The 18,731-nt window shown below is 35.7% G+C and overlaps 1 protein-coding gene across 9 annotated transcripts in view; it reads right to left on the reverse strand.

Annotated features, from left to right (window-relative positions):
• Positions 1 to 18,731, reverse strand: part of Rttn (rotatin) — a 163,839-nt gene that overhangs the window by 59,689 nt on the left and 85,419 nt on the right. For all 9 annotated transcript variants that reach the window (XR_007348943.1, XM_048806632.1, XM_048806633.1 and 6 more), the window contains 4 exons: positions 16,990 to 17,118; positions 16,188 to 16,298; positions 12,109 to 12,267; positions 10,728 to 10,799 (listed from right to left, as the gene is read on the reverse strand). Coding sequence is in view for 8 of the 9 variants with exons in the window: in XM_048806632.1 (XP_048662589.1) it covers positions 10,728 to 10,799; positions 12,109 to 12,267; positions 16,188 to 16,298; positions 16,990 to 17,118 (471 nt within the window). In the remaining variant the exon portion in view is untranslated. The remainder of the gene's footprint in view (positions 1 to 10,727; positions 10,800 to 12,108; positions 12,268 to 16,187; positions 16,299 to 16,989; positions 17,119 to 18,731) is intronic.

The raw sequence follows: 18,731 nt of genomic DNA on the forward strand, positions 1-18,731 counted from the left end.
AGCAGAAAGCAAATGGCGGCTCCCGCGGAGTGGATTTTCGGCACAGAAACCACAGCCCCGCCAACAATCCCAATCCACAAACTCTCCCTGTATAAAAAATATTCAAAAAAAAAAAAAGAAAAAAAGGCGGGGCGCACTGAGCTTTCTTTGCCTCGGGTACTTACAATCCACTGCTGATTACACACTCAGCTTCTCTGCCCGGAGCGAAGCGAAAGAGGAAGCAGATGGGAGCAAAGCGCCCGCGGCTCTGAGCAGCCAAGCCTCCGGGAGCCAAGCGTCTCTTTTTCGATCTCTTTGTTCTTCCTGCTGCTTGGCAAGGTGGTCTGCTACAGATTAAGGGTGAAAGGAGCTCTAACAGACTATGCGAAATCTCTATTAAAGCCGCTGTTCTGAGCACCACGCTCAGCACTTCAGTAACCCCTGTACGCAGCGGCCATCAATTCAGTACAATTTAAAGACATTTTTAATTTTGCAAGATTTCATACAGGTTAACTCTAACATGCTTGTTACTAGCCAGCATGTATGATCATTTTGAGGAAAATTACTAAGAAAAAGAGGCTCTAAATGAAGGGAAAAGATGATTAAGAGTTAAGTAAAACCTGAGACATGATAGGGACTCACAATGCAAGAAAAAATAACAGAAATTACAAGGGAAAGAAAATCTCCCAAATTAATTTTTAAAATTACACACACACTATTTGTATATATGTACGTATTACATGTTTATGAATACCAGGGGATTTTCCTCTGAGTATTACATGGGTCAGTCCTGGAAGCAGAGATAAAGAAATGTGACTACAAATGACTAAATGGCTCTGCAATGAATTACTGATCTTCAGTTTTTAGAATCAACTGACACAAATTCAGGAAAGATGCAAACATAATCAGTCTTCATAAAGCAAAAGTAAAAAAAAAAAAACTAGCAAAGATTAGCATTAGAAGTCAGAGAGGAGACCAACGAACAGATAACAACCTAGCCACATGTACAATATGGGGGCCAAGAGACAGGAGGCATGGCTAATTGTGGAAATCAGAAAGTCCACTGGTCCACTTTCAGCATACAGTATTTAGCCTTAAATATAAAACTACTTGGGATGTAAGAGAGGCAGCTGGAGGGGACAATAAAAGCAGTTAATACCAGAGTGTGAACTGGTCAATTCATAGCCCCTTGATTAACAGGAGGTAGGGGGAAAGGGCTGGCCTAACCAACTATGTATGTATGCATGCATGTCTGTTCTAAAATGCACTCAGCCTGAGAAGGTCTTCCCACCACAAGAGAACAAAGGGAAGTGGGGACAACTAAAGATACATTTCTTTAAATAACCCAACAGGAGACAGTAAAACCTTGGCAATGTTTGGGAAGAACACTGGCATGTGCAAGACCCTGGGTACCCATAGTACTCAGCCAATGAGGAACCAGGGGAGGGACCTTGCACTTCTGGGGAATAAAATGCTGATTGTAACTGCTCTAGGTGTGCCTGCTCATCCAGACAAGATTAAAATCCATGATTAAAAGCCTCACTTTCTCTATACCTTTAGTCTTTCAGTCCATTCTTTGGGTTTGGACAGGTGAGCATGTTTCTCACAATGATGAAATCATCAACAGCAAGGGTGACCACTGGAGAATCTAAGAACAGTAATAAGAATACATTACATAAATGAACTAAATCCTTATTCATCAGAGTAGTGATGGAATAAATAGGAGTAACTCTCTGAAGAATAAAAATCAGAGGTAAACCTGTTTCAGTTAATGGAGAGGCATACTTCATTTCATTATAAGTTCGACCAGTTCTTGTAATGACATACATTTATTACTTGAAAAAACAATTTCTGCTAAACAATTCAAACAATTAGTGCATTCCAAATATTTTTAACTTCTCAAAAGAAAACCAAATGAACTGGGATATTTACATAACTATTATCTATTTTTTATTTGACTTATTTTTGCTATGCATTAAGTTGATTCCCTATTCTCTGCATGCCAAGGCTTCCTTTCTCTGCGATGACATATTATCAACAGATCTTTACTCCTAGCAATGGAGCCAAGGTCAGCATATGTCCTAAGATGGCACAACTTAGGCTTTCTATAAATGACTAATGGTATGAGGGCCAGAACAATGAAGGCTTTCATGCACGACTAGGCTGTGGTCCATAGAGCAGCATGAAATCACCATCAGTAATGGATGGGGCTGCCTTCTGGCAGAGTGAGAAAAGCAGCACCATCTAGTTGTTCTATCTCAAGATGTCTATACCCCTAACAGCCTTGCCCTCAGGTGAATTCTGAAGCTACCAGATTATGTGCTGAATCACAAAGGACAGCTGAGAAGACCAGCATGTGAAGAAAGAAAACAAAAGTCACCAGACTCCAATTACAAATACATTTACCAAAAAAACCCTATAAGTTAACTATAGCATAGAAACCTCCAAAGTATTGTTCTGAAGAAAATAAATTAGAATATTAATTTTAAAGCATATTTTTACTCCTAGGGTCACTTTACTATATACTCATTAGCTATTATTAAAAAGGAACTATTGGGCTGGGATTGTGGCTCAGCGGTAGAGCACTTGCTTAGCACGGGTGGAACCCCGGTTCGATTCTCAGCACCACATAAAAATAAAGGCATTGTGTTGTGTCCATCTACAAATAAGATTCTCTCCCCCCCCCGTCCCTCTAAAAAAAAAAAAAAAAAGGAACTATAACCAAAGTTAAGAATTACATTTAAAAACAACAGACAATATTTCCAAGAAGAAATATGTATTATTTTTGATAATAAATAAAAAGTGATATACCTCAAAGACTATAAAAATGATCCTAAAAACATTAGCACTCCTAATCACATATAAATTATGAACACTATTAAAAAGATCTCACTTTACCAAAGAATTATAGTTTTGTAAAATTAATACTCATGATGCTTCAAAACACATTAAAAGCCAAGTGCAGTGGTGCATGCCTATAATCCCAGTGGCTCAGGAGGCTGAGGAAGGAAGATCATAAGTTCAAGCCAGCCTCAGCAAATTAGCAAGGCCCTAAGCAACTCAGTGAGACCCTGTCTCTAAAATAAAAAATAGGCCTGGGGATGTGGCTCAGTGGTTGAGTGCCCTTGAGTCCAATCCCTGGTACCAAAAAAGAGAGAAAGAGAACAAATTAAAAATTTGCATATTAATCACATCAAATGTGTAAATAATATATACCATAATGATAAAAGAGTGTACTACCTATCCAAAACACGTGCACATAAAGACACACACAAACAGACAGTCCTGAGAGCAGAGGCACTGACAACCCAGGAACAATGAGCATATCCAGATGACAGAGTTAGATTTCCCTATAAAAAGAAATCAAAGCCCTAAGAGCAAATATCTCATTTTATGATGGGGCTCGGGGAGTCTAGCACACCTTGATGTACTAGAAAGTAGGAAATACTAAAAACTGGCAAAAAAGACATGCCAAAAAAATTCAAGAGTCTATCCAGAGACTCTCCCTCCATAAACTAGAACAATCTGATCATCCAAACATGGACAGAAATAGATCATAATGAATGAAACAAACTGAGTGCCCTTGAGTTTACACTGCTTAAATGAGTGAAGGAAGTAACAGGTCGGGAAGAAAGGGAATTAATTCTTCCTTACAGTAGAACATAATAAATGCAGAAAGGTATAATACAATTAGAAAAACATTTGGCAACCATAATTGCCTTGGACAAGAATTTTGAATGGAATTTTGAATGGAATTTTGAATGGAAGCTGTAACTAGTTAAAGTTTAGAAACATATTTACAGTCTCAAAGTACCTTCTTAAAAAAGGGGGGAAAAATGAAGAAAATAGACTTTATCTTAACCATGAAATCAATTTAACATTACCAATAATGGAAAAAAGATATCTCTCCTGATATGATGCACTGAGAAGTATATATCACTTCTGTGGTTTTTCTGCCAAAAATGCATAACCTAAATCTAATCATTCGAAAACAGACAAATCTAATTATAGGTATTACAAAAACTAAACGGTATGCACTCTTTAAAAATGCTAAGGTTATAAATATTGATGATCTAGACAAGATTCCAGATGAAAGTCACTAAATAGAAATGACAACTATTATATAATATGTATTCCTGAAATGGATCCTAGATTGGATATTTTATTAAAAGGAAAGTCATGGGAAAACAGGGAAAACTTGAGTAATTTCCTAATTTCAGTAATTCTTAGTATGCTCGTGTAAAACAATATTCTTTTTTTTTTTTATGAAAGTCATACTTTAAGATTTAGGGAAAATGAAGTATTCTATGATTCTCCAGTAGTTTAGAAAAAAGACAGGTAGATATAGTTAAAGCAAATGTGATAAAATAACATTTGGGGGATCTGGGTGAAAAGTATATGAAAATTGTACTGTTTCTGCAACTTTTCTATAAACATAATTTTTTCACAATAAAGATTTTTTTTTAAATAAAGCAAAACTGCCAATTCAAAGTATTAATTACAAATTGTGGAAAGAAACAAAAGCAGGAACAAATGCATTTATTTGAACCAATAACCCATTGTGTTACTTAAGTGTCTAAAATTAATTTCAAATTTAAATGTGAAATTAAAGAATTCAATAGTCTATCCAGAGACTCTCCCTCCATAAACTAGAACAATCTGATCATCCAAACAAGGACAGAAATAGATCATAATGAATGAAACAAACTGAGTGCCCTTGAGTTTACACTGCTGTAAATGAGTGAAGGAAGTAATAGGTCGGGAAGAAACGGAATTATTTTCAATTGGAAAAAAAACTTTTAATATTACAAAAATTATGCATAAGCTGCCAATAATTAATATTACTTATGTAAGAAACTATATAATGTTTCCTAGATATGTGTCTATCCTCCCTTGTAGGTCACAGACTTCAGAGCACTAAATCTGATAATCTGTGAATCCCCAACATTTAGGCATTTGACAAATATTTATAGATATAAACTCAAACAAACTGCACAGACCAACAGATTTATTATAACAGACTCCAAAGCTGGTTGTTAAAATTGTGGGGATTTGTAACGTTGCTCTTCAAATTAAACCCAGCAACAGAACCATTCATATTCAGGAGTACTAACTCCCAGTCAGACTGCGGGAAACTAGTTTACTAGTTTACAGAATACCAGATAGCTGGGAGCCACAATTCAGTTCCGCATCACTTGTAAACTGACCCCGTTTTCTCACCTTCGGAAAGAGAAATTCAGCCTTGAGGAGGCCGAGTTTGACAGCCTTGAGGAGGCCAAGTTTGACCCAAGAACCAGGCCAGTATTTACAAACACCCTTCTTAAAAAGCAGTGCCCTGAGTGTGAGAGAGCTGTAATGCACCAGGGACTGATGGACCTAGAATCAGGATCTCACACCCTGCAGGAGCCTGGTGTGTGGGCCCACTGTGTGCTGAGGGAAGCTATGCTGAAAATAAGCTCTTCATCTGCTCCTCCTCTTGTGACTACTCTGCCTCTAGTATGTCTCCATTTCCATGGAAAACTATACTGCAAAACTAAGATTCTATTCATGACTTTACTTACTTCAGACCAATAAGGTAAGTTGAATGCTTCACATACTTTGATAAATCAACAAAGACTTACGGAACATCTATCGTCTTCTCCATGGTGGGAGCTGAGAGAAACATTTTCTTAAATATAAAACTTAAGCCAGCTGTGGTGGTGCACACTTGCAACCCCAGCTACTTGAGAGGCTGAGGAAGGAGAATTTCAAGTTTGAGGCCAGACTGGGCAACTTAGTGAGACTCTGTCTCAAAACAAAATTTAAAAAGAGCTTCTATCTAGCAGCTTAGTAGTAGAACACTCATCTAGCAAGTGCAAGGCCCTGAGCTCAATCCCGGGTGTCACACACACACACACACACACACACCACATAAACTATGGACCTAATGTTCAGAAACATTCTACTTAAGAAGATTAAAGTAAATGGTCAGAAATATGGAAAGAGAATAAAGCTAATATTTGGAAAAGAAACTAATTCAATGGCAAAAACATTAATTGCTAGTATCTTCCTGAGAGGAAGATTAAAATGGATGAGAGAGGTTAGGAAAATTATTTTTTTAAAAAAAACTTTTTAAAATTAAAAAATTAAGTCAGGCATAGGGGTACACACCTGAAATCCCAGTGACTCAGGTGGCTGAGGCATGAGGATCACAGATTTGAAGCCAGCCTCAGCAAGTTAGCAAGACCCTGTCTCAATACAGAATTTTTTTTTTTTAAGGTCTGGCAATGTGGCTCAGTGGTTAAGTGCCCCTGGATTCAATCCCTGGTACAAAAAAAAAAAAAAAAAAAATTGTTGTATTTAATCTTTACTTTTTTCCAGAAGATTTAAGCCCCATTACAGGAAAAGGTCAATTTTAGCAATAATGGTAGACGTGGAGCAAGGTTGAAAGAAAAAAGAAAGTGGGTGATTTAAAAAAAAAAAAAGTGAAAACAGAAATAAAGCTTAAAAAAAGTATATACCAGAAGAGCTATATTTGGGGGTTCTAAACTTTCCAGCATCTAACAATAAAAGGCAAACCCAAATGATTCACAATTATATGTGTCTTATTATTACTCAGAAGCATTACAATTCCAGATATTGACGTGAAATAGGAGTTCATGCTGGCAGGGCCAGGGTGGGTGGTGCTCATGCCGAGGCTGCTCCAGAAGGCCAAGCAGAACTAGAGTATCAGAAGTCAGCAATTTAGACTGCAAGCATCTCAACAAATTACACAGCAGAACAAGTTTTATTTGTTAAAAATCAAACAGCTAACCTCAAACAAAATAAATCCTTAACATGGCTCCTCCACATGCTACTTCATGCTGTGTCCTCTAAGATAATGAGGAAGGTACACCAATAAAACAATTCTTTGAATAAGTTATTATTCATAATTTTACCAGTGACTTCTAATTTTAGCATACTGGATGGGCACATGGCTCCTTCTCTCTGACTCTAAAAACTTGGAAAGGTTATAAATTCTCTGAGACTACACAACTCCATCATATATATTTCAAGACTATTTTCCCCTTTTTGAAAGCAACTATTTCTTTCCACTTGGGATTTTAAGCACACCACTACATTTTTTAATATTAGGGACTAGTATTAGGTTACCAACTATTTACAGGGCTTAGTGAGAACACATAAAATCAAAAGATAATAAAAACAGAGTTTTAAAAGACAGAGAAAATCTGAGTTTATTTTTAAAAGCACATAAGACTGTCTTTATTTTTCTAATTTTGCTTAAGACTAGCAAAGTTTCCTGAAGTTCCAGTTGGCATTGGACTAGCTCTCAAACTTTTTAGATTTTAGTCAATTTGGACAAGGCAAAGGACTCTACAGCTTGCTTTTTCAATTTTTTTTTATTTTCCATTTATTGATCCCCTTTATTCTTTTTTAATTTTTAGTTTTTTTAAATTTATTTTTGCATTACAATTTTAATATACCATTTTTATCACATCTCTGATAAGGTATGTTGACACCAAATGCACATCTTCATACATGTATTTTGTATAATGATGAGGGTCTCCTTTCACCATCCATGCTATTCCCCTTCGCCCTCCCTTTCCCTCCCACCCCTATTCCCAATCTAGAGGTAATCTTTCTCCCTTGCTCTCCCTCCCAACCCCATTTTGAGTCACCTCCCTTATATCAGAGAAGAAATTCGGCATTTGATTTTTTGAGATTGGCTAACTTCACTTAGCATAATCTTCTCTAATGCCACCCATTTCCCTGCAAATGCCATGATCTTATTCTTTTTTATTGCTGAGTAATATTCCATTGTGTATAAATGCCACATTTTTTTTTAATCCATTCATCCACTGAAGGACATCTAGGTTGGCTCCACAGTTTAGCTATTGTGAATTGTGGTGGCTATGTCCCTGTAATATGCTGTTTTTAGGTCCTTTGGGTATAGTACGAGAAGAGGAATAGCTGGGTCAAATGGTGGTTCCAGTCCCAGTTTTCCAAGGAATCTCCATACTGCTTTCCAAATTGGCTACACCAATTTGCAGTCCCACCAGCAGTGTATGAGTGTGCCTTTTTCCCCACATCCTCGCCAGGACTTGTTGTCTGTCTTCATCATGGCTGCCACTCTTACTGGAGTGAGATGGTATCTTAGAGTAGTTTTAATTTGCATTTCTCTGATTGCTAGAGATGGTGAGCGTTTTTTCCTATATTTGTTGATTGATCGTATATCCTCCACTGAGAAGTGTCTATTCACATCCTTGGCCCATTTATTGATTGGATAATTTGGGGTTGTTTGGGTGCTTATCTTGTTGACCTCTTTATATATCCTGGAGATTAGAGCTCTCTGATGTGTGAGGGGTAAAAATTTGTTCCCAGGATGTAGGCTCCCTATTCACCTCACATATTATTTCTTTTGCTGAGAAAAAAAACTTTTTAGCTTGAATCCATCCCATTTGTTGATTCTTGGTTTTAATTTTTGTGCTATAGGCGTCTTATTAAGGAAGTAGGGGCCTAGCCCCACGTGATGGAGATTAGGGCCTATTTTTTCTTCTATTAGACGCAGAGTCTCTGGTTTAATCCATAGAGCCTTGATCCATTTTGAGTTAACTTTTGTGCATGGTGAGAGAAAGGGATTCAATTTCATTTTGTTGCATATGGATTTCCAGTTTTCCCAACACCATTTGTTGAAGATGCTATCCTTTCTCCAGTGCATGCTTTTGGCACTTTTGTCTAATATAAGGTAGTTGTAATTTTGTGGGTTGGTCTCTGTGTCCTCTATTCTGTACCATTGGTCTATCAGCCTGTTTTGGTGCCAGTACCATGCTGTTTTTGTTACTATTGCTCTGTATTATAGTTTAAGGTCTGGTATCACTATACCACCTGTTTCACTCTTCCTGCTTAGAATTGCTTTAGCTATTCTGGGTCTCTTATTTTTCCAGATTAATTTCATGATTGCTTTTCAAATTTTTATAAGAAAATGATGACAAATCCAATGAACTGCAGCAAATGTGTCTTCAGTGACAAATAGAAACTATCATTTATCTTGTAATAGAAAACTATGAATTTCTACACGTGACTCTAATATAACCCAGAAATCTTACTGCTCTTACTAGATTATACATATTTCAAGAATATAAATTCACTGCCAGTACATCACCAAGCTTACAATATACAATTGTCACTAGCTTAATGATGAAAGTAGAGATGATTTGGAATTGGGTCAAAAAAGAATAAAATTTTGAAATGTAGACACCTAAACTACTACACTGTATATTCCTTTCACTGTATCTTATGGTTTTATGACAACACAGACTGTGAAGAGCAACCGTTGTCAGAAGGCAATGTTAAGCAAATCATGAGGCACCAGTGGAAAGGTGGCCTGGGATGTAGAGCTGGCAGAGGGAACGGGTGGCTGAGACCAGAGGTAAACCTGCTTGGAGTTAAATGCAATCTGCCCTGATGGCCCCTCAGTTATGCTTTAGTCCTAGCCAAGCTCTGTCCTGCAGCTCAGTTCGATCCAGTAACCTCTGTAAGCATAGGTTCTAATGAAAATATAAAAAGAAACCTTAGATTTGCATAGTACCCTGAGGAGTACTGAATAACACTATGATAAATAACACACTGACAGGATGAAGACATGTGGGCAGTTAAAAGGATAAGAACCAAGGGCTATGGCTCAGGAGTAGCGCACACTTGCCCGGCATGTGTGAGGCACTGGGTTCAATTCTCAGCACTGCATATAAATAAATAAAATAAAGGTCTATCAACAACTAAATAAACATATTTTTTTTAAAAAAAGGATAAGGACCACATCTTACCACCACAATGAGAGTACTCTGAATTATCTACAAATCACAGGCTATAAAAAAACAGGCAACTATTTATGACTTGATATTCAGAACATAAAATTTAAAAATCAATCTAGTATTATCAAAAAAAAGATTAATTATAATCCCAACCGTGTGCTAGTTTGGAAAAAATGTTAACATCAATATATACTGAACTATAAATAAATGTATTTATTATTGTTAAATTTGAGAAGCAAAATAGTAAATGGGTAAGAAGAGACAAGCCTGTACTCAAAGCAGCAAAGGTGTATCAGTGCCTAGCTTTGTGACTTTAGGCAAGCCACATAAACCCTCTGTGCTAAAGCTTCTAAGCCAGTAAAATGAGGATAATAGTTTGTCCAATGTTAATATATACTAAGTTTCTAGAAGAGTGCCTAGTATATATCTTATAGCTATTATTTTTCTAATTATTCTTAACACTATGGAGAATTTTTAAATATGATCAAGTATAAGGAAATTTCTACATTCTAATTTAAGAGATCCTTGCTATATTATATACATTTCACTAGTACTGGAACATTGTATCCTCAGAAGATTGGTTCTTGCATTCCCATGGACACCACACTCTGCAAATGCTCAAGTTCCTTACAGAAAATAGCACAGTATTTGCATAACAAAATGTACATACTGTCATATGCTTTAAATTGTCTCTAGTTTATTTATAATATCTAATACAATACAAATGTTCTGTAAATAGGTGTTACAATGTATTGTTTAGGAAATAATAAGAAAATAATTCTGTACCTGTTCAGTCCAGTTATAATTTTTTTTTCAAATATTTTCAATACCTGGATGATTGATTCCATGAATGCATAATCCAGAGATATAAAGGGCCAACTACTCACATAGGCTGCAAATTTATCACTAATTAATCTTGAACATCTACTAGTTTGGTAACTGTCTAAAATCACCTACCTGCCAAGTATAATCCTTTATAGTTTCCATAGGCATAGGAATTACAAGGAGATTCTGAAGAATAAATGCAGCCTGAAAACATTAAAAAAAAAAAGTCAATACTGCCATCTTGTTGTCATCTTTGAAATTATCTAACATACTGTAATTTAATAACAAAAGATGTATTTCTGGTCCACTGAACATACGTAGGGGTCCTCACAAGAATTACTAAGCCATATTTATTAAACAATGACTTTGTTAGGTGATGACCAAACACTGTACAAAATTATTTCATCAGGAAATATATTTTTTTCCACTTTGGAATTCAATTCTATGCAGCACAAAAAAAAAAAAAAAAAAAAAAAGATTGGTATAAAATAAAATATTCTGACAGCATTTAAGAAATGAACATCCAGGCCCCCACTCCCCATCCTACCTCGTCCCCCTTTGAACTCATGCACTCTCCTCTCAACTAAAACCTGCTAACTAGAAATATAAACCACAAATGTCCAAGTCAACCTATTAAGACCTAAAGATGATCAAATGAAATAATCATATTAATGTAAACACTGATTGTTGTGTGTATGGTAGGGCAGGTGTGAGGAATCAAACCCAGAGCCTCATGCATGCTAGGCAAGCACTTTACCACTGAGCTACACCCCTAATTCTTAGAGTGTGTACTTAATGAAAGACTCTGATACAATCATACTGGAATATCAGTGAAATTCTAACAGTGAAATTTCCAACCATCTTCATTGGAAGTCAATAAAAAGTACTAAAGTTAATAAATCAAACAAGGCATTAAGTGTAAGCATTACCATTTAAAAGTATGAAAGCAATTAACAAGAAAACTAATCTTCTGAATTTGGAAGTGGGCACTGGCTAACAGTAGACTGAAGAGCTACTATTGTTTTCATAAGCCTCTAAGAACTATTTGATTATTGTTTTGAAACTATCTGTATTAATCATCACTTTGATAGGAGCAGCAATAAAAAGAAAACCACAAATTGAACTTGGGTTTAATTTTCCTCTTATGTTACATGACGTACTATAAAAAGCTGTTATGTCAACAGCCCTTCATTATGATTAAGGTTTTATAAACATTAGAGACCCATATATGCTGAGGTAAAAGTAAATTTATTTTCTGTGAACCACTTTTCAAGTATAATAAAGCAGAAGAGTTCACATTAAAATACACTGTATTCTGCTTTGATCTTATCAGAATAAAGAACTCCAATTTTACTATAAATTAATAATATCCTTTTTATTCTTCATTGTCATTTCATTTGGGTTTTCATTAGGCTACATAAAGGGCTACAGGCCATTCACCCTGCTGAACAGTGAGTAGAGTATGCTTTATAGATAATATTGCAATGGGTTTCTAAGGGAAAGACAGACATACCTCACGGCGCACCATACTACACTCTGACTGGTCCAGAAGAATATTCACCACAGTTCCCCAGAGCCCACCAGAAATGTTTTGACAACTGTTTGTCAAGGCCACACAGCCAGCTTCAAAAGTAGTCAGTGCTGATCCTAATCCCAGGGAAGTGAATCTCACCTGTCAAAGAGAAATTTGTCAAATCCACGTATCCTACCTATTTCCTAGCATAAGTTAATTTTTCTGGCATATAAAATATCATATTTTATAAATACAACACTAGCTTTCCAAAACTAAACTATAAAGGTCACTTAGTGTCCGACATGTTTATGAAGAAATAAAATCCTATATCACTACTGAAGAAAGCAATAATTTAGAAAAAGAAGTTCAGTATCAGCAAAGGACACACAAAGTTAAAGCCAGGTATAAATAAGCAGCATAAACTTATATTTTTGTAGCCCTTTTCAAGGGAAAGCATAGTAGAATTACACATCTTTCATGAGCTCAATCTCTATTCATTCCTCCTTCCTAAAAAGGATACCTATTATTTTGTTCTACCTTTCTTAATTTTTTAGTGTTTCTTCCAAATAAATGGTTTTAACTTTCTTGAAACTTCTTTTTTCAAAAAACAAAAATTGACTGAATTATATAGTTTAGAAGGTATTTATTATTTTCCCAAAATTATTTTAAAAGTATTTCAAATAAAATTGAAGTGGTATATGTTCTTGCCATAGTACTATTCAAGTCACACATTTTGGTGAATTTCTGAATTCTGACCCAAAAATATATTTCCTATGATTGCTACAGGATAAAAATAAAAAATAAAAAATAAAAAAATAAGGTACTCATAAAATAGTCAAGGAATAAGTCCAAGTTTTAAGTGCCTAAAATATGTAACTTTAAAGTTACATCAAATAATATTTCTAAAAACCAAAGGCCTTAATTATAATAGGATGTATTCATTTCTTCCTCAAAAATCAATGAACAGATGACTCAAACTAGGAAGTTACTAACAATATACAATTTTGTATTATATGGTGCAATTCCATTATGTGGCACTTAAATATTACTAGGATTCATAACTTAGAATTTCCAGTTGTCCTTCTAAAATTGTTTGAAATTGCCTTGGCTTTTCCAACAATTTTCCACTGTTATTTCTAAAAATGACCGATCAGACTATCTTTTCCTTTTTGATTTTCTTTTTTTTAGTTAATCAGTTAATTTTTATTGATTTTATTTTTTTAAATACATGACAGCGGAATGCATTACAATTCTTATTACACATATAGAGCACATTTTTTTCTCTTATTATTTTTTTTGCATTACAATTCTTAATACCTTTATACAACAATTTATCATCTCTGATTGTATATAAGGTATGTTGACACCAAATTCATATCTTTATACATGTATTTTATATAATGATGAGGGTTTCTGTACTCCAATGAATATGATTAAAGAGAGTATCCTATGCACTGAACTGTCATCTCTGAAAATTCATACACTGAAACTCTACTACCCAACATGATCATCTGGAGGCAGAGCTCCTATGAGGTACGTAAGATGAAGTGAGGGTTTTTAAGAGGGGCATACCACTAAACCAGCCTTGGGACTCTAGGAAGAAAGGGAAATCTCTTTCTCCACATACACATGTTGTGTGCTGTGAGAACACACTGAGAAAGCGGTCTTCTGTAAACCAGGAAGAGGGCCCTCACCAGAAACCAACCACGTGGTATCCTGACCTTAAACTTGTGGCCTCCAGCATTATGAGAAAACAAGTTTCTGCTGTTTTAGCCACCTATTCTATGGTATTTTATTAAGGCAGCCCAAGCTTATTAACACAGTCTTGTACCAAAACGTAGGGCTGTGCACCTGCAGCAAATAGCTAAGCATATGAAAGTGACTTTGGAACTGGGTAATGCGTTAAAGACCAGAAGAATTTTGAGATGCAAGCCAGGAATATGAACATGAGAGGTGATTCTGGAACAATCTCAAGACAGGAATGTAGAATACATTACTGAAAACATGTTAATGAATGAACGGTGATCCTAATTATCAAGTGGGTTGAGTAAGTGTCCCGTGAAGGCTCGTATGTCACAGGTTTGGTCCCCAGCCCACGGTGCGGTGAGGTGGTGGAAGCTTTAAGAGGTGGGGTACAATTGAGAGTCATGCAGTCACACTGCAGGGCGCCCGTCAAGGGGATGCTGGGGTCCTGCCCCTTCCTCCTCTCCTCTGTCTGCTTCCCGGCTGCCATGAGGTGAGCAGCTCTGCTCCAGCAGGCTTCCTCTGCTACCTGTCTGTCTGCCCACAGGCCTGAGAGCAATGGTTCTGAGTGCCGATAGACTGAGACCTTCAAAACTATGAGGCAAAATGACCATTCCTCTTTACAGCTGCTTATCTCAGATATTTGTTACAGTAATAGAAAGCTGGCTAATGCAAGTAACAAAGAAACTGTTTCAAATAAGACTGAGATGGTACAGTATGCTTGCCATAGTACCACTCTGTTCAGGTCACATGTTGGTGTATTTCTGAATGTTTACCCAAAAATATTTTTTTAATGACAGCTAGAGTTGCAAAGCTCAACTGTATTCATGCCCTAGTGTGTTGTGGAATGTAGAACTTATGGACAATTAATTGTTATTTATGTGATACAATTTCTAAGAAGTGGCTAGGTTCCTCCTGACTGCTTATAGAAAAATCTGAAAGGAAAGAGATAATTTGAAGAAGGAATTAAGAACAGATAAGCAAAAATGGACATGAACAAGAATTTAGAAAATTCTCAGCCTATCCACGAAAAAAATGAGAAAACTTATTCTAAAGAGAACACGGCGGATGTGGCTGACCAACCATTTCATGAAGAAAACATTACAGTGATTTAGTCAGTTATCTCACAGGAAGCCAGGAAAATAGATGGCACTGTATGAGCAGATACTGCCAATATGAACTCCAGGGAACAAAGAAAGTGGGACAGATTGATGGAGGCTACTGTACACAAGAGTCTATTGGTAAATGTGTGCTATTCTTCGAGGAAAGAGAAAATGTCAAAGGTGACTCAGAGATCATAAGGTCTGCTACTCCCACCACAGGCCAAGAGCACAATGCTATTTTCTCCTTGGTTTCAAAGAGTAGGCCTACTTCTCTGGTGTCAGTGGGCCAGGATGACCTGGCCCAGAGCCCCCGGGACTGTGGTGCTACTCTCAAGCACAACAGCATGGATGGGCCCTTACAGAGAGATGAAAGGGTGGGATCACCCAGGAGTTGTAGGGGAGTGGAGAGGCAGCAGGGCTGTAAAGGCAGTATCAGCCTAAGGGCTTGAGCTTGGAGTTGTCTTGCCAGGTTTTGAACTTTCCTAGAACCATCATTCCTTCCTTCTTTTCTTATTTCTTCCATTGGACTGGGAATATTTATTCTACAACTATTCTATCATCAAAGTTTAGAAGCACTACCTTATATAGTTTCACAAATTCACATCTGGAGAAGAATTTTTCCACAGGATGAATTAGATCTGAAGTTTCATCTGGACTTTATATAACTGACGCTGAAATGAGTTAAGATGTTGGGAGCTGTTAATAATGGAAATACTCTTGGCAAGGAAGAAGGTCATGAATTGGGGGGACAAAACTATAATGAATTGTATCTCTCCAAAACTCCTATGTTGAAGCCTTAATCCCCATGTGACTATGGCTGGAACTAGGGCAAGGTTAAATGAGATCATGGGGTGAGACCCTACTCCAACAGGATTGGTGTTTTTAAAAGAAACAGAAAAGAGTCTCTCTGCATGTATGCATCAAGGAAAGGACATGTCAACAGGCTGAAAAAGATGGTTCTCTAGAAACCAAAAAAATAAAATAAAATAAGACAGTAATATTTGGAGCTTGGATTTCCAGCCTCTGGAACTATGAGAAAATAAATTTTTATTATTTAAGTCACCCAATCCACAGTATTTTATAATGGCAGCTGGGAGCTAATACAGGGCTAAATAAAGCATAAAACTTGGTAACTATAACAATACCATAATATGAACAAGCATAAACACGTATGTTTTATTTTCAATTATTTTTAATCTAAACATGATAGACTTGGTTCTCTTTTATACTGACCTCTGGGTCCCGATCAACCCATAATGGAATCAACCAAGCCAATCCTTGTTGAGTAGGAGTCTGTTCTTCACTGAGACTACCCAAAGGTAAAAACCAAAGTGAAATCCACTCCTAGAATGAAAGAAAGGAAAACAGAATTACTTTAGGTAAGTTTAGGAAGTTTAAAATAATTCTAAATCTTTAGAAATCAAAATAAAGTAAAAATATACTTAAGACTTGGTTTCAATCCATTATTAGGCCAAAATAATGAGAAAAAAAAATCTCAGCTCCTCCAAAAAAAAATTAACCATAAAAATTTTCCTATAAAAGCAATATTTTCTCCATAATTTAGCCAAAATATCAAAAATGTAGCTTTCTAGCAAATGCAAATTTCAATCAAAATACATTACAGATAAAATTTAGATTTATGTTGGGCACAGTGGCGCACACCTGTAATCCCAGCTACTTTGGAGGCTGAGGCATGAAGATCACAAGTTCGAGACCAGCTTCAGGAACTTAGTGAGGCCCTGAGCAATTTAGTGGAATCCTATTTCAAAATAAAAACATTAAAAAAAAAAAAAAAACATATAGCACCCCTGGGTTAAATCCCCAGTACCATAAATAAATAAATAAATAAATTTCAGATTTACATGATATACAACTTCTAAGTAATATCTTAGTCAAAAATCTTCTTTGTCTCCTAGAAAGAAAAGTCAAAAGAAACTTTTTTTTATAGCAAGCCTATAGGCTAGAAATGTCCTAGGCACAGCACAACCCTTTTCAAGCAACTATTCACAAGTCAGGCAGCTGTTAATGCTCTCACCGAGCTCCGAGCATGGGCCATCATCTCATGGGACAAGTGAAGCAAACAAAGGACTGTGCTCTTTGTAACACCTTTTCCCATGAAGGACATCGCGTTTCCTCCACGCTCCACATAAAAAGAAGTAATGACCTGGAAGACAATGTGAACAGTTGTGTGCAAGCCTTATTTTAAATGGCATATAAAAATATCTATATAAAATTCTCCTTACTTGTCTAAATTGAACCTTAACAACACATACTTATAATATTATTAGTTTATATTTTTATACCTGGTTATGATGGTAAATTTTGTGTTATGTGTATTTTAACACAGTTAAAAATATTCCTAAACACTTTTCCCCTTGAGATTTGTACAAAAGGTATGCAGTATCCTCATAGGATATTTTTAAGACTTAGCATATTTCTATAACATTTTTGTATTTTTTTAAGTCAAAAAGTTTATATCTTGTTAAAAGCACATATTGGAACTGCTAATTCTATAAAGCTCACTGACCAGTCAGTTATGTTAAATTCTCTTGAATAATGGTTTAAATGTAAATAGACACTTCCTAGCTTGTGAATGATCTTAGATATCTATTACATATTTAAGTATATACCTATTATTTAGATGACTGGTTCTCAATTGACACATTGTATCACTAACAAAAGAAATGTTTCCCCTCTAGGGGGGCATTCCCTTCATAGAGGAGCTGATTCAGCAAAGTCCTTCCACCTGACTTAGAAAATCCTTTGAAACATGTGGCAAAGTCTTTATATGACAATTACTATATAAACGATTACTATTCCCCAAACAGGGGTTTGGTAAATATTTGTGAGCTAACTGAATAAAAAGAAACTTTGCAGTATGTCAACTTTTAAACAAATAAAGAATATTCGGTGAAAAAAAAAATCACATATAATTCACAAAAGTTTTATAAAAGAGAATGGTGACAATTTTCAGGCCCCAATATATTTTGATGGGAAAATGTGTGATAAATCAAAAAAACTGAAGACTACTTGTTTCAAATAAAGTATATCAATCCTTTCACCCAATATCTCTATACTTTTAGTCATCACAGAATCCTGCGATGTGAGCCATTTTATCTCAGTATCTCTTTAGGTTTCGTTTTGTTTTGTTTTGTTGTTTATTTCAAGTCATACAATAAAAAAAGACTATACATACATACACACACAAAAACATATATGTATGTACATGACTGTATATGTATATTGGTAAATAATTTAGGGGCTCTGGCACAAGTTATAATTTTCACAAATCAAAAATAGAACACAACTCACCAGGGTCGTGGTTTAAAATATTTTTAAAATTTTAAAATATCCTACATGAATTCTATTATTTTTTTATTTTGGGGGGGAATTTAAAATTTTAAGTACTACATTAACAAGATGTCTGAGCAATCAAGTCATTATCATCTTTATCTCTAATTCATCACTGGAAATACCTAATATCTATGCAATAATTTTATTTCTAGTTTAAAAGTGACAAGCCAAGAACTTTGGAATTATCTCCTTTTAATCTGACCCTTTTGTCAGATCTCTGGAATTATACATCATTTATCTGATGTTAAGGATTAAATTACCATAGTTAACTTAACCATCGTAATTAATCACAATCAGTTTAAGTCTCACTTCACCACTACAAAAAAAGCAACATTTATATTCAAATTTCACTGTGCAAAACTAAAATAATCTAGAAATATGGCTCCCTTGCAATAAGTAATCTGTGTATGTGCCCCCCCAACC

Source organism: Marmota marmota, unplaced genomic scaffold (genome assembly GCF_001458135.2).
Source record: "Marmota marmota marmota unplaced genomic scaffold, marMar, whole genome shotgun sequence".
Taxonomy (NCBI): domain Eukaryota; kingdom Metazoa; phylum Chordata; class Mammalia; order Rodentia; family Sciuridae; genus Marmota; species Marmota marmota.